Genomic DNA, 21,219 nt, shown 5'->3' on the forward strand with positions numbered 1-21,219 from the left:
GTTAGCAAGTCAGAATTCCTTTGAGGTGTCGAGGTGCATGTGTATCAAACAGAAGTGAATTGGTTCTCATGATTTTTAGCCGAGCACACTTTTCTTGTATGTTAAATAGATTGTCCAGCCTCTTTTCCCAAATAGGCCAGTTAGTTTTTTTTTCTTGAAAATCTGTTAAGGTAGGTAATCTCTGTCCTTGACAATTTCAGCAAGTGTCACAGAGAAGTTCTTATAGACAAGGTATTCTATATTTACCTCTTTGTCATTTTCCTTGATATTGCTTAGATTTGAACAGACTTTAAATCTAGAGAACCATCTTCCAGTAAAGGTTTCATCATGTTTACTTTTTTTTTTTTTTGACCAAAAAGAGATATTTATTGAACAGTTACCCACCACTGGAGTTGACTTAGGCAGGCCCGATGGAGGGTGTCTCCACCTTCCTGATTTATTTTCAGCCCTTGAGGGCATCATTGTAGATCAAAGCCAAGGCTCCCAGGAAGGTGACATATTCCTGGAAGTTCACCACCTGGTCCTTGTTCCGGTACAGGTCGTCCATCAGCTTTGCAATGTCAGCATCCTGCAGCTTCGCACCAATGGTGAGCTCTTTCTGGATCAGCTCCTTCAGCTCCTTCTTGCTCAGAGTGTTCTTGTCACCTTCCCTGCCCGGGTATTTATGGAAGATGGCCACGAGGAGGCCAATGGCCTGATCCAGGGGGCACGCCATGGCTGGGCACTGGGCTCAGAGCGCTTGGCCGGGAGAGCGTCCAGGGACTGCCATCATGTTTACTTTTCACCATGCTTAGAATTTATATTGTCAAAATAAAGAGAAAATCCCATAGTTACATGCCCTTTAATGCCTTTTTCTGGATTAACTGAGACCTGCAGGTATCCTGTAGTGATGCTGATCTTCTAGCCTCGTGGTTCTCAGACCTATTAGACCCAGTGCCTTCTTTTTATAATAAATATTTCGAAATGTTCCTTTTAATGAAATGAAATTCACATAGTACAACTTCCCTACACATACAGTTTTTTTTTAAATAAAATAATTCTGTAGCTGTGAGATAAAGAATAAATAAATAATTCATGACGCAATGGTACACATTTCAGCCTGTAAACACTCAGTTGTCCGTAACATATTATACTACATGTATAATGTAGTAGATATTGGCACCAAACATTTATGTAACAGCTACCTGAGTAGACTGTTATAACGGTATTTGCAACTTTAATGCCATGAGAAGCAAACCATCAGAATGGTGAACAATTTTTGGAAAAGGTACAAATAAAGTATAATTTTATCTTTTTTTACTCAGTAGTTGTTTTTCTGGACAGTTAGTGTAGATTAAAATTGTGCAGAAAGACTTGGTGTTTATATATAGAATGAAGGTAGGACCTAGGCTTTGAGAAAGGTGTTTTTTAATCTACTTAACTTATCCATATGACATTTGAGAATAGAAACATTTATTTGTGCTGCAATTTTCTATGTGTTCTTGCCTCTGTCCATTAAATATCAGTAGCATTTTTAAATTGCTGTGATAGCCAAAACAGTTCAACAGATATCCAAAATGTCCCAGTGGATATCCAAAATGTCCCCTAGATGATTGTATTTTCTTCATTAAGAATGCCTTCTAGTTATACAGGAAAACATTTTCCCATTTTATCATTTACTCTTCTTTTCTCTTGCTTATTATTTCCTACGTTAGTGCAATACTTTCCACATGTTGAAAGATTCAGAGTTTGTCCTTTAGATTTGTTTTACTTTTCTTTTAGACAGTTCCTCCTGTATACCTTTAAATTTCTTATTTCCTCACCACTCTTTTTATTGCTACTTCCTTCATCAGTGGATAGAATGGTGCCTGGTGCATAGTATTCATTAAGTATTTGTTGAGTGAAGGAATTGTAATTGTAGGCCTTTTCTTCTTACCACTTTCTGCTTTTATACATGTTGAAAATCATGGGGGTACTAGTGTTCGTAAAACACCCTAAAACAGAGCACAAACCTGTAGACTACTGAATAAAAGTTTGGCTCAAAGCAGGGGTCTGATGGACCACTTATCATTAGTTAGGGGCCAGAGTTGAGCCTCTTGTTTTTTTGAATGTAGCTTTGTTTGTATATCTGACAGCTTATAAGTAGAAGAGCTTTTCATAGTTACCTGCCCTCTATCTGAACAGCTGATTGGCTTTTAAAATTTATTATTTATTTAATGAGAGAGAGAGAGAGAGAGAGAGAGAGCGCGCGCGCGAGCGAGCATGAGCGCACGCACGAGCGTGAGCAGGGGGAGGGGCAGAGAGACAAGCTGACTCCCTGCTGAGCGGGGAGGACCCTGAGATCATGACCTGAGACAAGTCAGATGCTTAACTGACTGAGCCACCCAGGCGCCCCACACCTCATTGGCTTTTTATGCAAAGTAATCATTTGTAACTGAATTTGTTGAATGGAACTTAGCTGCTTCTGGTGAATCTTCTGTAATTTAAGTGGTGGTGAGGTACTTTATTCTCAGACAGACTTAATTGTTGGTTCTTAGATTGTAATCTCGAGTGCCAGCTGTTAGGTTTGATCTTGTAATATGGTCAGTGTTGAATCTTCAGAGGCATTAGTGTTCCCAGTTAAGTTAGGTTGAGGAATGGAAATTTTGTATGTTAAGCCTGTTGGTTTGAAAAAATTGCTGTTAATTTCAATTGCTGATGTAGTGTGAAAAGTTATTTATAATGGTACAGTTACTTTTGTTTAATAACATAAAAAAATTCAGCAAATTAATTTTCACTGCTAGTCTTAATTTGCATGTTTTAGATTAAAAAGTGGTTGAAAGTATGGGGCACCTGGGTGGCTCAGATGGTTAAGCGTCTGCCTTCGGCTCAGGTCATGATCCTGGGGTCCTGGGATCGAGCCCCACATTGGGCTCCCTGCTCGGCGGGAAGCCAGCTTCTCCGCCTCCCTCTGCCACTCCCCTTGCTTGTGTTCCCTCTCTCGCTGTGTCTCTCTCTGTCAAATAAATAAATAAAATCTTAAAAAAAAAAAGTGGTTGAAAGTAATGTTAATAAGTGAGAATCGTAAAAGTGTTGAATTCCCTAAATTTTTCAATCTTATCAGTCACTAAAATTACTGGTGTATTATTCTGTGCCAAATGTAGGTGCTGATTCAATGAGGGAGACTTGTTTTAATATTATACTGGCATTCTTTTTTTTTTTTTAAGATTTTATTTATTTATTTGAGAGAGAGAGCACATGAGAGGGGGGAGGGTCAGAGAGAGAAGCAGACTCCCTGCCGAGCAGGGAGCCCGATGCGGGACTCGAGGATCATGACCTGAGCCGAAGGCAGTCGCTTAACCAACTGAGCCACCCAGGCGACCCTGTACTGGCATTCTTTTTAACATACAGTCAGTATTAGATGAGCAGATTGAGAGTTCCCAAGGTTTTTTTTTTTAAAGATTTTATTTATTTATTTGACAGAGAGAGACACAGTGAGAGAGGGAACACAAGCAGGGGGAGTGGGAGAGGGAGAAGCAGGCTTCCCGCTGAGCAGGGAGCCCGATGCGGGGCTCGATCCCAGGACCCTGGGATCATGACCTGAGCGGAAGGCAGATGCTTAACGACTGAGCCACCCAGGCGCCCGAGTTCCCAAGGTTTTTAATAAGTTCAGTAGATAGGTCTATCTCAGCTGTAACACTATTGCTGTAAAATTAAAGGATCCCAAGTATGTCTGTTTCTCTTTCTGAGTATAATTGAGTCTGGATATTTTCTTCTTCTTCCTTTTTTTTTAAAAGGATTTTATTTATTTATTTGACAGAGAGAGACACAGCAAGAGAGGGAACACAAGCAGGGGCAGTGGGAGAGGGGGAAGCAGGCTTCCTGTGGAGCAGGGAGCCTGATGCAGGGCTTCCCTGGGATCAAGACCTGAGCCAAAGGCAGACGCTTAACGACTGAGCCACCCAGGTGCCCTAAGTCTGGATATTTTCTTTGAGGTTACACATATATACTGTATTTGTGAAGTATAGTGCTTAGAAATTGGTTTGTGTTTGATGATATCAAAATATATAGGCATTAGATCATTTAGTAATAACAGTACTCTATTTGCATTCATTCAAGAACTGTTGGTGCCTACTATATTTTAGGAGCTGTACTAGGAAGACTATGTCAAGAAGTAAGGAGATCATAAAATGTTGGGATAAATGAGTAGTAGAATTAGGATTTAAATATTTCCTCCTCCTTTGGACTTTAAAGAGTAAAATAATGATTATCTTAGTATTAGAGCAAATGTATTTTTGCCCATTGTTGGTCTAAGAACTGTTTAAAAGGATAGGGCTTTCAGAATAAACAAACTGGCTGTAAGCTGGAACTAACCATTAGCCCTCCTTTTGCAACTGTTATCAGACCTTTCTACATGTGGTTTTATTTATTATATGTAAATAGTATTATAGCATTGTGGGGAAAAAAGTCTCATTTTAATCTTTAAACAAATTAGTGAATCTTTTTTTTTAAAGCAATTCTTGTTCTTTTTTTTTAAGATTTTATTTGTTTATTTGACACAGAGAGAGAGAGTGCACTAGCAGCGGGAGCTGCAGAGGGAGAGGGAGTGGGAGAAGCAGGGCTGGATCCCAGGACTCTGGGATCAAGACCTGAGCCGAAGGCAGACGCTTAACTGACTGAGCCACCCAGGCGCCGCATTACTGAATCTTTCAAGGGCCTTAGTTTTCCATGTCTGTAAAATGAGGCAGTTGTGTTTATTCCTGTTGGTTTGTGATTTGAGCTTTTGGGTATTTTTGGATTTTGTATGAAGGAATTTTGTTCTGTAGTTTTCCCACATAGATCATGTGATACCCACTGAATTCTCCCCCGCCCCCCCCCCCACTGAATCTTACTCGGATATAGATTTTACTTCTGAAATGAATCTCCTTTATAAGTTACAAAGTATATTATTTTGTTTTATGATAATGAACAATCTTGAAAATATTAAGATTGAGGACATCATAATATAAAACAATGCTGGGGTGCCTGGGTGGCTCAGTTGGTTAAGCGACTGCCTTTGGCTCAGGTCATGATCCTGGAGTCCCGGGATTGAGTCCCGCATTGGGCTTCCTGCTCAGCAGGGAGTCTGCTTCTCCCTCTGACCCTCCCCCCCTCATGCTCTCTCTCATTCTCTCTCTCAAATAAATAAATAAAATCTTAAAAAAAAATAAAGCAATGCTGAGATTTTCTTTTGTTAAATGAAACAAAACAGTACACTCTTAATGCTGGTAATGTTGATTGAATAAAGTAAAACCTCATTTTTTGAAGACTTGGGACTCTGTGACAGGTAAATTTGGCCTGGGATAATTTGATTTTCAGGGCTATCCTTTTTTTTTTTTTTTTTTAAAGATTTTATTATTTATTTGACAGAGAGAGACACAGTGAGAGAGGGAACACAAGCAGGGGGAGTGGGAGAGGGAGAAGCAGGCTTCCCGCCAAGCAGGGAGCCGGATGTGGGACTCAATCCCAGGACCCTGGGATCATGACCTGAGCGGAAGGCAGATGCTTAACGACTGAGCCACCCAGGTGCTCCCAGGACTATTCTTATAAAATCTTTGTTTCTTTTAATTTTTAAAGTTCTTCAGTTAACTCATTATTTTCTTACTTTGTAAAGCTCAATGACTACTTTGATCAACCAGTTTGTATGTGATCTTTACTGACCTGAGAGTCCCTGAAGTGAATTAGATAATATTTATAAAGTTCTCTTATCTCATTGATGGAATGTCTGTACTATTGTATTTAGATGAAGAGGTATACATCAGAGGTTCAGGGATTGCTCTTGTGGGCACATGATAGAAAGGAGAATGGTGCTAACTTATTTTATTTCAAAGGCTGTTACTTAATGTAATCTAAAGGTCTTTATTCCTACCTTTTTGGTTTTAAACTGATATATATATATTTTTTTTGTTTATTTATTTGTCAGAGAGCGAGAAGCCACAGGCAGGGGGAGTGGCTGGCAGAGGGAGAAGCAGGCTCCCTCCTGAGCGAGGAGCCTGATGCAGGACTCTATCCCAGGGCCCTGGGATCATGACCTGAGCCAAGGTAGACGCTTACCCGACTGAGCCACCGAGGCATCCCTAAACTAATACTTTTAAAATGAAATGACGGTGATAGTAGTTGATGATTTAAAAAAAAAGTGTTTTTACTTGGCAGAATAGAAAAGTTGACAATCTTGTGTGGGTTCTTAATTTTTAAATTTTAAAATTGAACTGCTTTGGGGTGCCTGGCTGGCTCAGTCGGAAGAGCATGTGACTCTTGACCTTAGGGTCATGAATTTGAACCCCATGTTGGATGTAGAGATTACTTAAATAAATAAAAGCTTTAAAATTGAACTGCTTTATGGAATCTAAAAATCAGGAGATCAGTCTAAATTGGTGTTTCTCAAAACTGTGTGCCAGGAGACTTAACTATGAATTCAGAATCATGGTAGAATGCTACATACTAAATCTTCTTGTCTCCATTCCTCCATTTCCCCCTTTACCACACAGAATGGCATATTAATGGTTCTGAAAAATCATTCAGTAAAGCAACATACTTAATAATATTGTTTAATCCAACCTTTTCCAGATTTGTTTTTTCTTTTTAACAGACCACTGATTTAATATCTTGTGGAACATGGTTTAAGAAATGCTCCACATTAAAATTGCTCAGAGGAGTTTATTAGAATCTACAATTTGTTGAAAACTTTATGTTCCAGGCCCTATTTCATTGATGAAGTGTGACTTCACAGTTGGTTTGTTTCTCTGTGCTTCCAGTCCAGTTTTGTTTAAACTTCAGATTCACTACTTTTAACCACTTAGGCTCTTCTGAAACATTGTTCAGTTCTTATTTCGAGGCTAAGTACCTAAGATTAGGATATTCAGAGAAGTTTGTTTTATGAAGCTTTACTTCCTTAAGTGATTTCATTAAAACGTATACTTTGTACATGATTTCAGTGACTTTTAATCCCAAGTTATTTTTCTTTCCCTACCAAGCATGCTTTTCTTTCTCCACAGTGCTTGGAATGGAGAGCTTCAAATATGTTTTCTGGGAGAATGAATGTTGTCAGTTTATGTAAGAAGATTCTGTCAGCCTCAGCTGAATGTAAGAAGATAAAAGTTTTCTTCCAAACCAGTGGAACACATCAGAGCTAAAGGCAAACTTTTTGTATCATTTACCATTTTATATCTGTGCCACTGGGTTGTCCTCCTTCTTGCTGCCTTTAGTGGGAGCAAGCACAGAACATTATAACTAAATCTGTCCTGGCCATATTGTGTTACATGAAGTTAACTTTTTCTCTGATAATTTTTGTAGTTTAGTCTGTTTTTTTTTTTTTCTTAGAAAATTTGGCTGCTTATTCATCTGATCAAGCTTGTATCAAGGATGTTTGGTCCCATGTGACCTAATTTTCTGCCTTGTTTCACAATGTGCTGAAGAAGGTTGGTTGATACACACTCCTGTTTGGAGTCCCTGATACAGTCAATGTTCAGTCATGGCCTGGAATGAAGGAACAAAATGATGAAGGTTGTATATGTTACTATTCTTAGGGAGTGAGACCATAAATCAAAGCAGTTTTATTGGCCTGGAACTGAATCACAGCTCTTCAAACAGTATTTAAATTGTATAGGTATCTTTGTATAACACTTAAACTGTATGTAGCTGGATGTTCTTTCTTTCTTTCTTTCTTTCTTTCTTTCTTTCTTTCTTTCTTTCTTTCTTTCTTTCTTTCTTTCTTCCTTTCCTTTCCTTTCCTTTCCTTTCCTTTCCTTTCCTTTCCTTTCCTTTCCTTTCCTTTCCTTTCCTTTCCTTTCTTTCCTTTCCTTTCCTTTCCTTTCCTTTCCTTTCCTTTCTTTCTTTCTTTTCTTTCTTTCTTTCCTTTCTTTCTTTCTTTTCTTTCTTTCTTTCTTTCTTTCTTTTCTTTCTTCTTTTTTTTGTAAACTGGTTTTCTTTCTGATTAATAGCCAAGGGAACAATCACTTAAGATTTTTGGAGTTCAAATGCTTAAACTGGAAACTTTCATCTTCCTTTTAAATGAGTAGTCGGCCACATGAATGAGTGAGACTTTCTTGTTTTCCTGAAGTAGAGTTGGGGGAGACAAGTAAAAGGATGGCATTTGTGCTCTAGTTTTACAGATGGAGAAATAGGTCTTCACAAAGACCATGAAGGTAATGCTGGAACTGGAAACAGAACTCTAGAGTTCTGTTATCTTTGTTTTGGGGTACACTCGATGCTTTTGAAAAGGGATGAAGCATACCTTGGTTTGAAAAGAAATGATCATAGGGGATTTATGGAAAACGTCTCTAGAAAAAAGCAGTGTCTTTGACCTACAGATGTGAGCTGGCATGAAATTCAGGGTGTGGTGGGTTCTGGTCTAGGAGCTGTGACGTGTTTCAAACAGTGCATGTTCCTAATTCTTCCAATTAGGAATTTCTGAATGGTTTTGCGAGGTGATACTCAAAGAGAATATGAACAAGAGGATAGGACTAAATATTGTGATCTTAGTTTTTGACTGTCAGACAAGACAGAAAATAGGCTTCTGTTTTATTTTTTTTAATTTAAATTCAATTAATTAACATATAATGTACTATTAGTTTCAGAGTTAGAGTTCAGCGATTCATCAGTCTTACATAATACCCAGTGTTCATCACATCACGTGCCCTCCTTAACATCCATCACCCAGTTACCTCACCCCCTCCCCACTCTCCTCCCCTCCAGCAACCCTCAGTTTGTTTCCTATGATTAAGAGTATGTTATGGTTTGTCTCCTCTGATTTTGTCTTGTTTTATTTTTCCCTCCCTTCCTCTATGATCCTCTGTTTTGTTTCTTAAATTCCACGTATGAGTGAGATCATATGATAATTGTCTTGATCTGACTTATTTCGCTTAGCATAATACCCTCTAGTTCCATCCACATCATTGCAAATGGCAAGATTTCAATTTTTTTGTTGGCTGAGTAGTATGCCATTGTGTATATATATACGCCACATCTTTATCCATTCATCTGTCGATGGACATCTGGGCTCTTTTCTATAGTTTGGCTATTGTGGACATTGCTGCTATAAACATTGGGGATCACTTTTGGATTACTACATTTGTATCTTTGGGGTAAATAGGCTTCTGTTTTAGATAAAATAAAAAAACTACTTAGGTGCTGACAGTGAACATGTAGAAAAGCAAAGCTGTGGGAATTAGGAAATAAGTAAAAAGTCTGTTTCATGTTCTGAATAAATATTGGATACAAATTTGCATAAAGTTCAAGAGTATCCACATTTCAGTGTGGGACTTAATATAAATAAGTCTTGGCTTGTAGCTCATTGTCCTGCTAAAACCTCACATATTTTGATAATTGATCCCTTGAATTTTAAGGAAAAGAAAATAATGCATTAAAACCACCCTTTCCCTTTCTCTTCAAGTATTACAAGTGCACTCTTGTGCTATTCTTCTAAGTGGGTAAGCATCAGGGCTAGGCTATACTTAGGGAGTTGTTCCTGATTCAGACGATTAGCGGTGAAAAATATTTCTGTTTATGGGTATTTTTAGATGGAACAGGCAGTGGAACATCTGAAGCAGTTCATTCAAGTGTACCTGCTACTGAGTATCTTCACTAGAGTTTTATACAATAAACTTTTAGACCCTCCGGGGGAAAGCAGCTTAGTTTGGTGCAAACAACAAGGTTCCAATTTCCAAAGATTCTGGGTAATTAACCTAGGTTTGTTTTACTTCTCTTTTACAGATGAAATGATAGAAATGACCTAATGAATTTTTTTGATAAGACTTTGTGACAGTGGGGACTATATATGTTGCCAGTATTTTGGTGGTGGGGGGGTTAGTGTGATGATTTGATGTGTTAATGTTGAAGCAGAGGAGAGATTTCCATAGTGCCAGACATATATGGGTCATTATCCTTCGTTTGCCCCTCCTCCTTTCTTTCTTTCTTTTTTTTTTTAATTTTATTTATTTATGTGACAGAGAGACAGCAAGAGAGTGAACACAAGCAGGGGGAGTGGGGGGGAGTGGGAGAGGAAGAAGCAAGCTTCCCGCTGAGCAGGGAGCCGGATGCGGGGCTCGATCCCAGGATCCTGGCATCATGACCTGAGCCAAAGGCAGATGCTTAATGACTGAGCCACCCAGGCGCCCCTGGTTTTCTTTTTTTAAAGATTTATTTATTTCCTTTTTTAGAGAGAGAACAAGGGGGCGGGGCAGAGGGAGAGAGAATTTTTTTTAAGAACCTTTATTTTTTAAAGATTTTATTTATTTGAGATACAGCAAGAACGAGTGAGAGAGAGAGTGCCAGAGAGCACGAGCGGGGCGGGGGGGGGTCGGGGTAGGGGGGGATGCTGGGCAGAAGGAGAAGTCAGAAGCAGACTTTCCACTGAGCAGGGAGCTCGACTCGGGGCTCAATCCCAGGACCGTGGGATCATGACCTGAGCCAAACGCAGATGCTCAACCAACTGAGCCACCCAGGTGCCCCCAGTAGAGAGAATCTTAAGCAGGCTCCCTGCTGAGCCTGGACCCTGACTTGGGTTTTTTTTTTTTTTTTTGGAATTTGTCTTATTGTTTTATTGGCTCCTAAAATGTAACTCTGAATTAGCTACCAACATTTTTAAAAAGGACATTTACATAAAAGTGCAGAACTCCAGTCTCCCACATTCCTGCTTGAACAATGCACTGTAATTGCATAGCAAACAGTCCCTTTAAATAAGGCATACTCTTGGGCGCCTGGGTGGCTCAGTCAGTTAAGCGTCTGCCTTCAGCTCAGGTCGTGATCCCAGGGTCCTGGGATGCGGTCCCGTATCGGGCTCCCTGCTCAGCAGGGAGTCTGCTTCTCCCTCTGCCTCTCTCTCTCTCATGAATAAATAAATAAAATCTTTTAAAAAATGAATAGATGGATGGATGGATGGATGGATGGATGGGTGAATGAATGAATGAATAAATGAGTAAGGCATACTCTTAACAGTTCCATCAAACTGCTCTTTCCTACTGTCCCTCAGGATGACACTGACCATCAGTGGTGCCAAATCTTTTGCTTTACCCAACCCATGTCATCCCCACATTGTTTACCTGGTCCTGACAGAAATTTGAGTTTATGGCCTTATATTTTAAAGCATTTATTTTATTAAGAAATTATTAATCATAGGGGAAACTGAATCTACATTGTGACAGACTACTGTTTTTTGATAGAGTGATATGTGCCCAAGCTATGATAAACACCTCCTTTTCCTTCTTCCGTATCATACCACCCATTGCTGCTTTCTTATATGACATGGGGTCAGCACTGACTTGGGTTTTGATCCCAAGATCCTGAGATCACGACCAGAGCTGAGACCCAAGAGTCAGACACTTAACCGACTGCGCCACCCAGGCACCTCTCTTTAGATCTTTTTTAAGAAAGCATCTGAATATTTAAGTTACCATTCTGACTGTCTTTGACTAGCCAAATACGGCTTACATCACTTTCTGATAAGACAAAGTTTATTTAGGGTTTAGAGAATACAGGGAGCAAGAAAATAGTTGAAAATGTCTATTTTAATAGGTAGTTAAAATAAATTTTTAAGAAGTACGATAAGTGGATGATAAATAAAATACTTTAGGATGGTAAAAAAAATAAAAGTATGATAAGGCAGTCTCTAAAGTATATTATTACTATTATTATTTTAAGATTTACTTATTTGAGAGAGAGAGCACAGGAGCGAGTGCATGAGCTGGGGGAGGGGCAGAGGGAGAGAAACTCAGACTCCATGCAGAATGTGGAGCCCAGCTGGGGGCTTGATCTCACCACCCTGAGATCATGACTTGAGCTGAAATCAAGAGTTAGATGCTTAACTGACTGAGCCACCTAGGCACCCTTAAAGTGTATTCTTTCTTTTTCTTTTTTAATATTTTATTTATTTATTTGATAGAGTGAGAGAGAGAGAGAGCATGAGTGGGGGGAGGGCAGAGGGAGAAACAGACTCCCTGCTGAGCTGAGCAGTGAGCCCGACATCTATCCCAGGACCCTGGGATCATGACTTGAGCTTATGGCAGACACTTAACCGACTGAGCCACCCAAGTGCCCCTAAGTGTATTCTTTTTTATCACTGCCAATGCTTGATATTTATTTAAAAGAAAGATTCATGGTACTGAAGGAAATAGAAGCTGATTTAATGGAATTGTTCCAGTTATTCGAATTAATATTTCTGTTAAATGCCTGGGAATATTAACTTTTATTTGGAACCATTGGTAGTCAAAAAATAGATTAGAAATACTGTAAAACTGGGGCACCTGGGTGGCTCAGTCGTTAAGCGTCTGCCTTCGGCTCAGGTCATGATCCTAGGGTTCTGGGATCGAGTCCCACATTAGGCTCCCTGCTCAGCGGGAAGCCTGCTTCTCCCTCTCCCACTCCCCCTGCTTGTGTTCCCTCTCTCGCTGTGTCTCTCTCTGTCAAATAAATAAAATCTTTAAAAAAAAAAAAGAAATACTGTAAAACTTCATTGTAAATTCCTAGTCTGCCAGTTGATTTATACTGTGATTCAGTTTGTGTCTTCTACATGTATATAGTAAAAAAATAACAGTTTTTGTACCCATCAGTTTTATAATCTTAAACTGTTCTGATAACTAGTGGAGATTTTTCATTAGATTTGAAGAGAAAATTAGATCATGAATTTATTCCAGTTTTTAAAAAATCAACCCAAATTAAAAAACAAAAATCTGACATTCTTCTTCTCAGTGGGAGATCTCCAGGGGGGAACTGCTTAGGAAGCCATTCTGCGAACTTCTTATCGAATTCTTTATTTGCCAGAGTGTAATAAAAAAAACTGTCCTTGGAATCAGCAAGTACATGTAACATTTCTTCGCATCAGCTTGTATACTGCGTATTACTCTGAAACCGTATGCTTAGCTTTCTAATGAAAGACTTTTATTTCTTCCTTTCTTTTATAGGAATATATTTGTCCCAGATGTGAATCAGGCTTTATTGAAGAAGTGACAGATGATTCCAGGTATTGTACAAGCTCATGAATAAATCAGGCGTTCTGTTAACCAAATTATTTTCTGTCAGCATCAGCTGAATGAATAGAAAGAAATTTGTCTTAAAACTTATGCTCTCTGCATAAGAGGGAGAGAGGGAAGAAGAGGGAAGGGTAATAAAAATGGGAAAATTTGGGATGTGATCTGATAGTGGGTGTGATGAGATCCACTGCTTCTGATTGTGTGTGGCATTCCTTTGAAACCTCTATATCCATATCAGAGTAAATCTGGTAAATTTTCATTTATTTTCTGAGTCTTTGGTGTCCCTTTAGATTATTGGGTGGTTTTTAGTGACCACTCTGTTGCCTAAAGGTAAATCGCTGTTATACCTCTTTGGTTGGCTCGGGAGTGACTTCTGACAAAGATATCTATCTAATAAGGTAAACAGGCTGGTCTAGCCAGGGAAACTGAGTTAGTACTCTGCTTTGAGGAAGCCTTAGGATCCTTATTCTTAATAAAATTATTGCAGTCATACTTATGCCATCTTATTGCTGTAATATTAATTGGGTTCATAATGCTTGAGATTGGCTCTCATTGGTCTTACTAAAGATGTAAAACCCATAAAAGGGGGAACTATTTCTGAAGGTGACAGTATTTTATAATACTTCTTGGTTAATATGAATAAAACTATAAAAACTTAATAAAAAGTAGAATAGCATTGGTAGGATGGCCTTTTTTGGCACATTTGTTCTTTTGTGGCTATGTGATTAGATAATTTGGTTGGACAATTGAAGAAATCTGACTGGATTAAAAGAACCTGTAATCTGAAGCTTCTTTTAATCTTGGAGGGACTTTGGAGATTTTAATGGACGTAAATAATTCCTTTACTGTTGCTGTTGGCAGACTCTAAAGTTGAAGGTCGCTTCCACAACCAGGAAAAACTACACATTTTACAGTATGTACTATTAGTTTAACTTTATTAATGAGTGGTAATTATATATATATAAATGAACTGGAGCTTCTGGGGCAGTATATGGCATGGGATCAAGTTTGGAACACTTACATGGTGATCTAATAATCTTGGTTTTAAATAACAATACCAGCTCTAAACCTGTAAGATTAGCATGACAGTGAAATGAGAAATTTTGTGTGAATAGCATGCTAACTTGGGGCAGCTTTTTATGTATGCTGTTATAATGGCATCAAATACTTACTGCAAACCCTTGTGTTCTGCATGTGTTAAATAAAGAGCATATTGGTTGTTGGGAGGCAGTTAATGGACTTTTTTTTTTTTTCCTAAGTTTTTTAAGTAGTAATCCTGGTTTCTTTAGCCCTGTGTACAAAGTATGGTTATAAATGCAGATAGTGATTACCTGCAGGATGAATCTTTTTTTAGAAAGGAACTATGAATTTTATGGATCCTGCTTTCACTTGATTTAATTCTTTTATTTGTGCCTTTGTAGGCCAAAGATTGACCTGTACAGGTGCTATTAGTAGCAAATGCTCAAATGTACAGATTTTATGTCTTTTGAAAGATCGATGTTTTAAATGGTTGAGGAAATCTTTCTTAGAATCAGTATCTTAGAGGTAGCATGGTATTCACTTTCTATTAAGTTCATAAACATTTGCTGATTTTTGAATACTTAGTGATTACAATGGTAAGTAGTGGATGGTAAAAATTACTGATAGGAGGTCCTTACAGGTAAATGTTGGATAATGGGCTCCATATGCTACTAGACATTGATCAGAAGGGCATCTTGTAAGTTTTCTTAAGTTTTGTAACATCTCTCGGAACAATGTGGTTGTTTTTATTATCCCTCCTCTATGATTAGCCCTGTCACTCTTAAAATATGGAGGAATTTGAAGGAAAGGGAATGCTGAGGAAGTTTCAAGGGGAGCAGAACTATAAAGATAGAGTTGATAGCTTTAATTACCAAGGATATTTGAATCCCTGAAACAATGTAGTAAAGGCAGGAAGGAGCCTGGGAAGCCTGTCTAGGCTTGAGCAATAAAATGGGTACACAGTGGTAGTTGAATTATTTACTTATTTAGCATAAATGTACCAGTACATCTGGGCTTGTTCTACATTTGAATGTTTTTAACTTCTGAAACAAATGCAAGTGTTTAATGGTTTCTAATTAGTGAATAAGGCCTGAGCATCACTACATAGAAAATGGCATTAGCTTTGCTTTTTCACTTTTGATTTCAGACTAACCAAAGTGTGTTTGTTTCCTCAATTAGCTGAGCGCAATGCCTGGATTGGTGTTCTGAAAATGAAAGCTATCTGTAGTAGTTTGTAGACTTGTATTTGGGGTGAGTGTGTGTACATGTTTGTTCATAGGCTTGTGTTTCTTGAAGTAAAAGTGATAACTAGTAGTTCTTGTGATTCTTCTCATTCCTGTCCCCACAAAATGTTAGCCATTTTACTCTCTTTTTTTGCAGATTTCATGGGAACAATGGGATCTAATATTTCTCCCTAGTCTTTAGGAGTAGTTATTTTATTGTTTACACATTTTTTTTTTTTTAAGTAATCTCTACACCCAACGTGGGGCTTGAACTTACAACCCTGAGATCAAGAGTCACATGCTCTACTGACAAGAGTCAGCCAGGCGCCCCTATTTACACATTCAGTATTAACTCAACAACTTTTATTTTCAAGTTATCGATATATGATGTGACGTTGCAGGGTTTTTCAAAAGTGATGAGTGCTCTGTATAATGTCTGACACACAATAAACACTTTACATATATTTGTGGTATTAACATAGTCTTTACCCTCTGAATTTGTAGATACATATATATGTTTTTTATTTATATATATGTTTTTAAGATTTTATTTATTAATTTGAGAGAGAGAGAGAATGAGCAGAGGGAGGGACAGAGGGAGAGGTAGACGGATGCAAGACTCCATTCCAGGACCCTGGGATCATGACCTGAGCTGAAGGCAGACGCTTAACCGACTGAGCCACCCAGGCGCCCTGAATTTATATTTACGAAAGGAGGGAAAGGGTTAGAAGTGGATGAGATAAATTCTAGATATTTATAATAAGGTGGAATTTAGAATCAGAGTCAGAGTGCAGAGGGGTGTGGATCCTCATTTGGTTGGTGAGTTCAGAAAAGGAGGAGGTAGCATTTGAGATGGGCCCTGAAGGATGGGTAGGATAATGAAAGAATAGGATAAACTATCAAGAAAAAAATATTTATTGAGATCTTTTATAATGTGCTAACTATAGTACCAGACCCCTTATAGTACTATATTTAATCATTCCCAAGTAGGCTCAAATGTTGTGTTCACCTGGTGGTTGAATGATTTTTTAGCAAACATTATTTTGAGAATCTTGTTTTATTTCTTTGCCTCCTTGAGAATAAATGTTTTTCTTCTTTTGCTAGGTCAAATTTGAATTGCATTGCTGGCTGTAGTTCCTTCTTCCTACTCTGTGGTGGCCCGTCTTTCCAATTTTTCACTTGATTTGTACTTGATTTTGTAGTTTGTTACAATATTTTTCATAGATTAATCCACATGCCAGTTCTTCATAATTTCCTTCGTAGGTGTCACGTTGGGATGAGTTATTTTTCCTTATTGGGCCTTGTTCTCATTATACCATTCTATATTTAGCTTCTGGGAGGGAAGCTTGTTCCTAGGAATAGAATCAGTACTCATTCCTTTTTCTCTTCAGTTTTTTAGGTGGTGGTGGCAGCCGGATAGACAATAGCACATCAACACATTTTGCAGAGGTAAGTTTTCCTTTGGCTGTAGGGATTCTGTATGTAGTAGGTGGATGTTAAAACCATGACAGATTTTCACCTCCCAGTGCAGCAAAACATCAGAATGTATAAGAAAAATGTGGGCAAGAGTAGCCCTTAGAAAGATTTGTGTTTTTAGTAGTTGGGCCTTTGGCATGTTACTTTTGGTAAACCAAAAGAGAGACGAAACTCCTTGATCTGTGTTGTTTTAAACCTGGTGGTGTTTTCAGTTCTGTTTTCTACTTCCTTAATTGTGTATATTGTGTGAGAGAAGAAAAAAAGCTTGTGTTGTTTGTGAAATAACAGTGCTATAGACTGCTTTGGTGGTGTGACAGCCAAGTAAAGAGCAGGCCAGAATGAGTTGTAATTGAAGTCACCATTCAGCTTTACACAGAGGTACTGGTTTTTAGAGATGGCCTCTAACAAACATGGTGGTTTGGTATGATTGGAATTGGGGGCCAGGTTAAGGATATGGTATTTACTTGCCTTCCAGATCTCAAGGTGGGACCTATAATTAATTTCCAATTCTGTATGTAATGTAGCATTCACAGTTTTGGGAAAAAAATCTTAACTATGATTTGAAAATAAGGCATTAGTTTGCATCTTGGAATACCATTTTACATTAAATTCAGAGTAATTTTTTTTTTTCTCATTTCATTCATTGACTCAAAATCTCTTGTTTAGTTTTTTTTTGGACCATTTTAACCATTTTTAAGTGTACAAGTAAGTGGCATTAAATGCTGTTTTTAATCATTTCGAGCCCATAAAAAAGACAGACCATCTATCTCATCCTACAAGAAACACTGGTTTGCTTTTGCTTCTATTGCCACACAACTTGGTTGGCTTTAGAAAGCTAACAGATGCTAAAAGAAAAAAATATTAAATCCCATAATCATGATTTGTGTGTGTGTGTGTGTTTCATGATCACATTAGCCTTTTCCAGAGAAATCTCAGCTGCCTAGAAAGCTAGCAAAATTTTTTGATATTTATTTATTTGTGGGTAAAGTAAAACTATTAGCAGTGCATTGGACAATTGGTGTTCAGTAAGAAGCCCATAAAACCCTAATCCTCTCTCCTTTATCCTCTGAAAATTATCTTAAGACCTGTAGTCCCCCAGATTTTTATGTTGTTAGAATTATAGTCAGGAAGCTTGATGAAATGTTTGAGTAAAATTCCTGTTTTACTAAGGATATTTTCTTTTACTTATAGTCTGTGTACTTCTTAATATCCAGTTTTAAGTTTTTTGGTTAACTCTGAAGTGCCTTAGTACATGGGCCGATCAGAGTGTGCTTTGCAAGACTTTTCATGTCTTTGAACTCCTATTTTTCTCGTTTTGATGGATTGAAAAACATTATTTAAAATTTATTATGCTTGCCAGGCCTGGAAGCCTTTTTGATTTTAGTATGTGTTTCCCCGTGTGTGCTATTCCTGATAACACAGATTGTTGCTTACTGATTATGCATATGCTGAAGAAACTTCATCTGATTTTCTTTAAATGTAAGTCTCTTAGGAAATGGAAAAACATTGGTCTGTCAGTTTTATAGATATGACTCATCGGGGGAGATGCATTAAGAAAAATAAATATAGGTAGTCATTTTCCTAACTTTAGTATTGCTAAATCTGTCACTGGTGGCATGAGCTATCCTTCAGGTGTTAATTTTGCTGAATCATAGCCTGTGGCTTCATTACCCTTAGGGTTTATAGCAAGGGCAGGATTATGCCCAGTTTTCACTCTGTAGAATTCCCTTGTCATCATGCCTGAGTATGTCAGTTTGCTCCTTTTTAAATTATATTTTGCATTTAAAAGATAGAAAAAAACCCTGTCTTTATGATACAGAAATTGCCAGGGATTTAAATCAGTCAGCTTCTTAGCTGAATGTTTTATACACAGCATTCTGCTGGAAGTAGGGACAAGAAGCAAATGTCATGGTTGCCTGGCCTGCAAGGATCTTATAATTTAGATGGGCAACAAGTGCAAACACATATGAAGCAAATAAAACAACAGAGTATACAGAGAATGTGATAAGCTTATTGTGGGGCGTATGTAACAAGTACAGTAGAAGGGAGAGATTGGTAGGCTGCGGCCTCTGGGAAGACTGGAGTGTTTAGGAGGGGAGAGAGGTCAAATGACATAGTAGTATGCCTGGAACAAGATTGCCTGAATTCAAATCCTGGGTCCACCACTTAACTGGCTATGTAACCTGGGCAGAATTACTTAGAATCTCTTTGTGCTTCTGTTTCTTTGTCTGTAAATTGGGGAAAATAATATCTACCTCATAGGATTGTGTGGATTAAATGAATTAACACATCCTAGGTATGTAGGCCAATGTGCCTGCCATGCAGTGAGTTTTAATACATTTTAGCCATTATTTAAACTTCATGGAAAAGGTAAAACTCCCTCATGGGGAAGTTAAAACAAGGCATCACGTATTGGAGCCTTACAGGGTAGATGGAATTCAGATACGCAATGAGGTGAGGAAAACTATCTCAATAATATTCATAAGCTATAAGGTTTTATATTCATGTCTCTGGATAAAACACTTAAAAAATTATAAATAGGAACCGAAGTTATTTTCCTTTTCCATATTTTAGTTTATAATTTCAGCAAAAGCTTATGCTGAATTTTGTTCTGTTTTTCTTCAGCCAGAGTTCCTTGTACAGAGAAAAGGTTATTTTCTGTTTACTAATAGCTGAATTCTTAAAATACTAGATGTGTTAGAAGAGGCTTAGTCCAAGCAAAACTTTTAACAAAATCAGTATTTTTAAAATTTTTTTATTAAGTGGGTCTCGGAGAGAGAGAGTGGGTGAAGCTGGAGTGAGGGTGGGAGGAGGGTTTCCAGTTAAATGGGAGTTTTGTTTGAGTATTGTGTGAGGGTCAGTGGAGAATGAATCTAAAAATGTTGCTAGCAGTTTGTAGAGAGGAAGGACATTGCTGTATTGAGGCTCCTGGTGGTAACCTGGGGAATTGAGCCCGTGGCTACCTGAGGGTTTCATTGATTACTTGAAAGCTTCTGACCATGACCTGGAGCCAGTGAGACCTCTGATCTGCTTCTCAGCTTACCTAAATGGATCACTTCAGTGTAAGAGTGGCTTGCGGCTGCTGCCTCCGATGAGCAGAAAATAAGATAGATGGCTTCCTGGACCCAGAACTCCCAGTATACACAGGAGGGTAGGGTGCTCGAAGCAGTCTGATTTAGATTTATTGATTTAAAATTTCTTTTGGTACATGATGTAGCATTATAATGACAATAAAAAGGTACTAAAAACATCTGGAGTCGCAGTATTCCAGGAGCTCCTTTTCTCTACACATTTCCTTTCAGGTTTTGTCTTGAGTCATTGGTACCAAAAGATACTATAACAATATTAAGCAGATTTTTTTAAAAAATGAAAAATCTGTTTTCTCATTATTTTAGCTTTATTTCTTTGCATAATACTTTACATTTTTTGCCTGCATGATTCATTACTTTTTTGAGATATTCACAGTATACCATATTGTATTTCTGCTTTTTAACATTTATTTAGGATTATGTAAAAAATCTTTTTTTATTTCTTTTTATTAAAAGAATTATAAATTTTATGAGTTCATATTGTTTCATGTCTGTACTGTACTTATTAAACTGTTATCCTATGTTAAACATGTCTGGTTATATGTGATAGTTCATTGTTGATTGTATCTCTTTCCTCCACCTCTGAATCTAGAACACATTGAGAAATATAGAAGCCAGATGGAAATAAAAATTTAGCTTTATTCAACCATATTGGAGAACGTAATTGATCTGTGGCCAAATGGACATCCTAAGTCTATATAGGATGACTCACCTAAGAATTAGAGGTTGCGGAGCAGGCATTCATACTCAGAACTATTTCTTTTGAATTTGTGTAGCTTCCTAATACGTGAACCCCATCCATTGGAGAAATGAATGAATGAATGGTGAATCAGCAGATGTCAGGCTCTTGCCACTCACCAATCAGATACATCACTCCTCTGGTAGAGAAGAGTAATGAGGAATGAATGAAGAGGTCAGAGATGGAAATGAGAGATCTGATTCTTCCCTTTTCACTTTGGGTTTAGTAATTTAAGCCTGAAGTTAGCAGGGGTGTGGGAATAGTGACTGTCACAGCTGGGGGAGATCAGTAATATGTAAGAACAGTTTTGCCTTTACCTTCATAAAGAAGGACTGTCTCCAGTACCAGCTCTGTTCTTTTTTGTGTGCTCCTGGGACCTGTGGAGAAGGCTCTGAAATGGTAAAGAACAATATAAAGTAAATTACATTAAACTAAACAAAATTGTTGATATTCTATTTTTGACCTACAGAAATGGCAATTTTATTATGTTTTTTTTTAAGAGATTTATTTATTTTAGAGAGAGTGCACTTGGGCAAGCGAGCACAGATGGGCTGAGGGAGAGAATCTCCAGCAGATTCCCCACTGAGCACAGAGCCTGACGTGGGGCTTGATCTCACAACCCTGAGATCATGACCTGAGCCTAAATCAAGAGTCTGACACTCAACCAACTGAGCCACCCAGGCATCCCCCAAAAATGGCAATTTTAAATG

The 21,219-nt window shown here is 38.0% G+C and overlaps 1 protein-coding gene and 1 pseudogene across 3 annotated transcripts in view; one reads left to right on the forward strand and one right to left on the reverse strand.

Annotated features, from left to right (window-relative positions):
- RNF115 (ring finger protein 115) overlaps positions 1-21,219 on the forward strand; it is a 66,432-nt gene that overhangs the window by 6,928 nt on the left and 38,285 nt on the right. The window contains exons 2-4 of one of the 3 annotated variants that reach the window (XM_078072517.1): positions 6,993-7,080; positions 12,894-12,952; positions 16,597-16,654. In XM_078072517.1, coding sequence (XP_077928643.1) covers positions 7,036-7,080; positions 12,894-12,952; positions 16,597-16,654 — 162 coding nt within the window. In that variant the 5' untranslated portion in view covers positions 6,993-7,035. Of the gene's footprint in view, positions 1-6,992; positions 7,081-12,893; positions 12,953-13,823; positions 13,876-16,596; positions 16,655-21,219 lie in introns of those variants that run through there. The other 2 variants (XM_036123661.2, XM_036123659.2) reach the window with 2 other exon arrangements.
- LOC118555514 (protein S100-A6 pseudogene) lies at positions 393-777 on the reverse strand (annotated as a pseudogene).

The sequence above is a fragment of the Halichoerus grypus genome, chromosome 5, assembly GCF_964656455.1.
Source record: "Halichoerus grypus chromosome 5, mHalGry1.hap1.1, whole genome shotgun sequence".
Taxonomy (NCBI): domain Eukaryota; kingdom Metazoa; phylum Chordata; class Mammalia; order Carnivora; family Phocidae; genus Halichoerus; species Halichoerus grypus.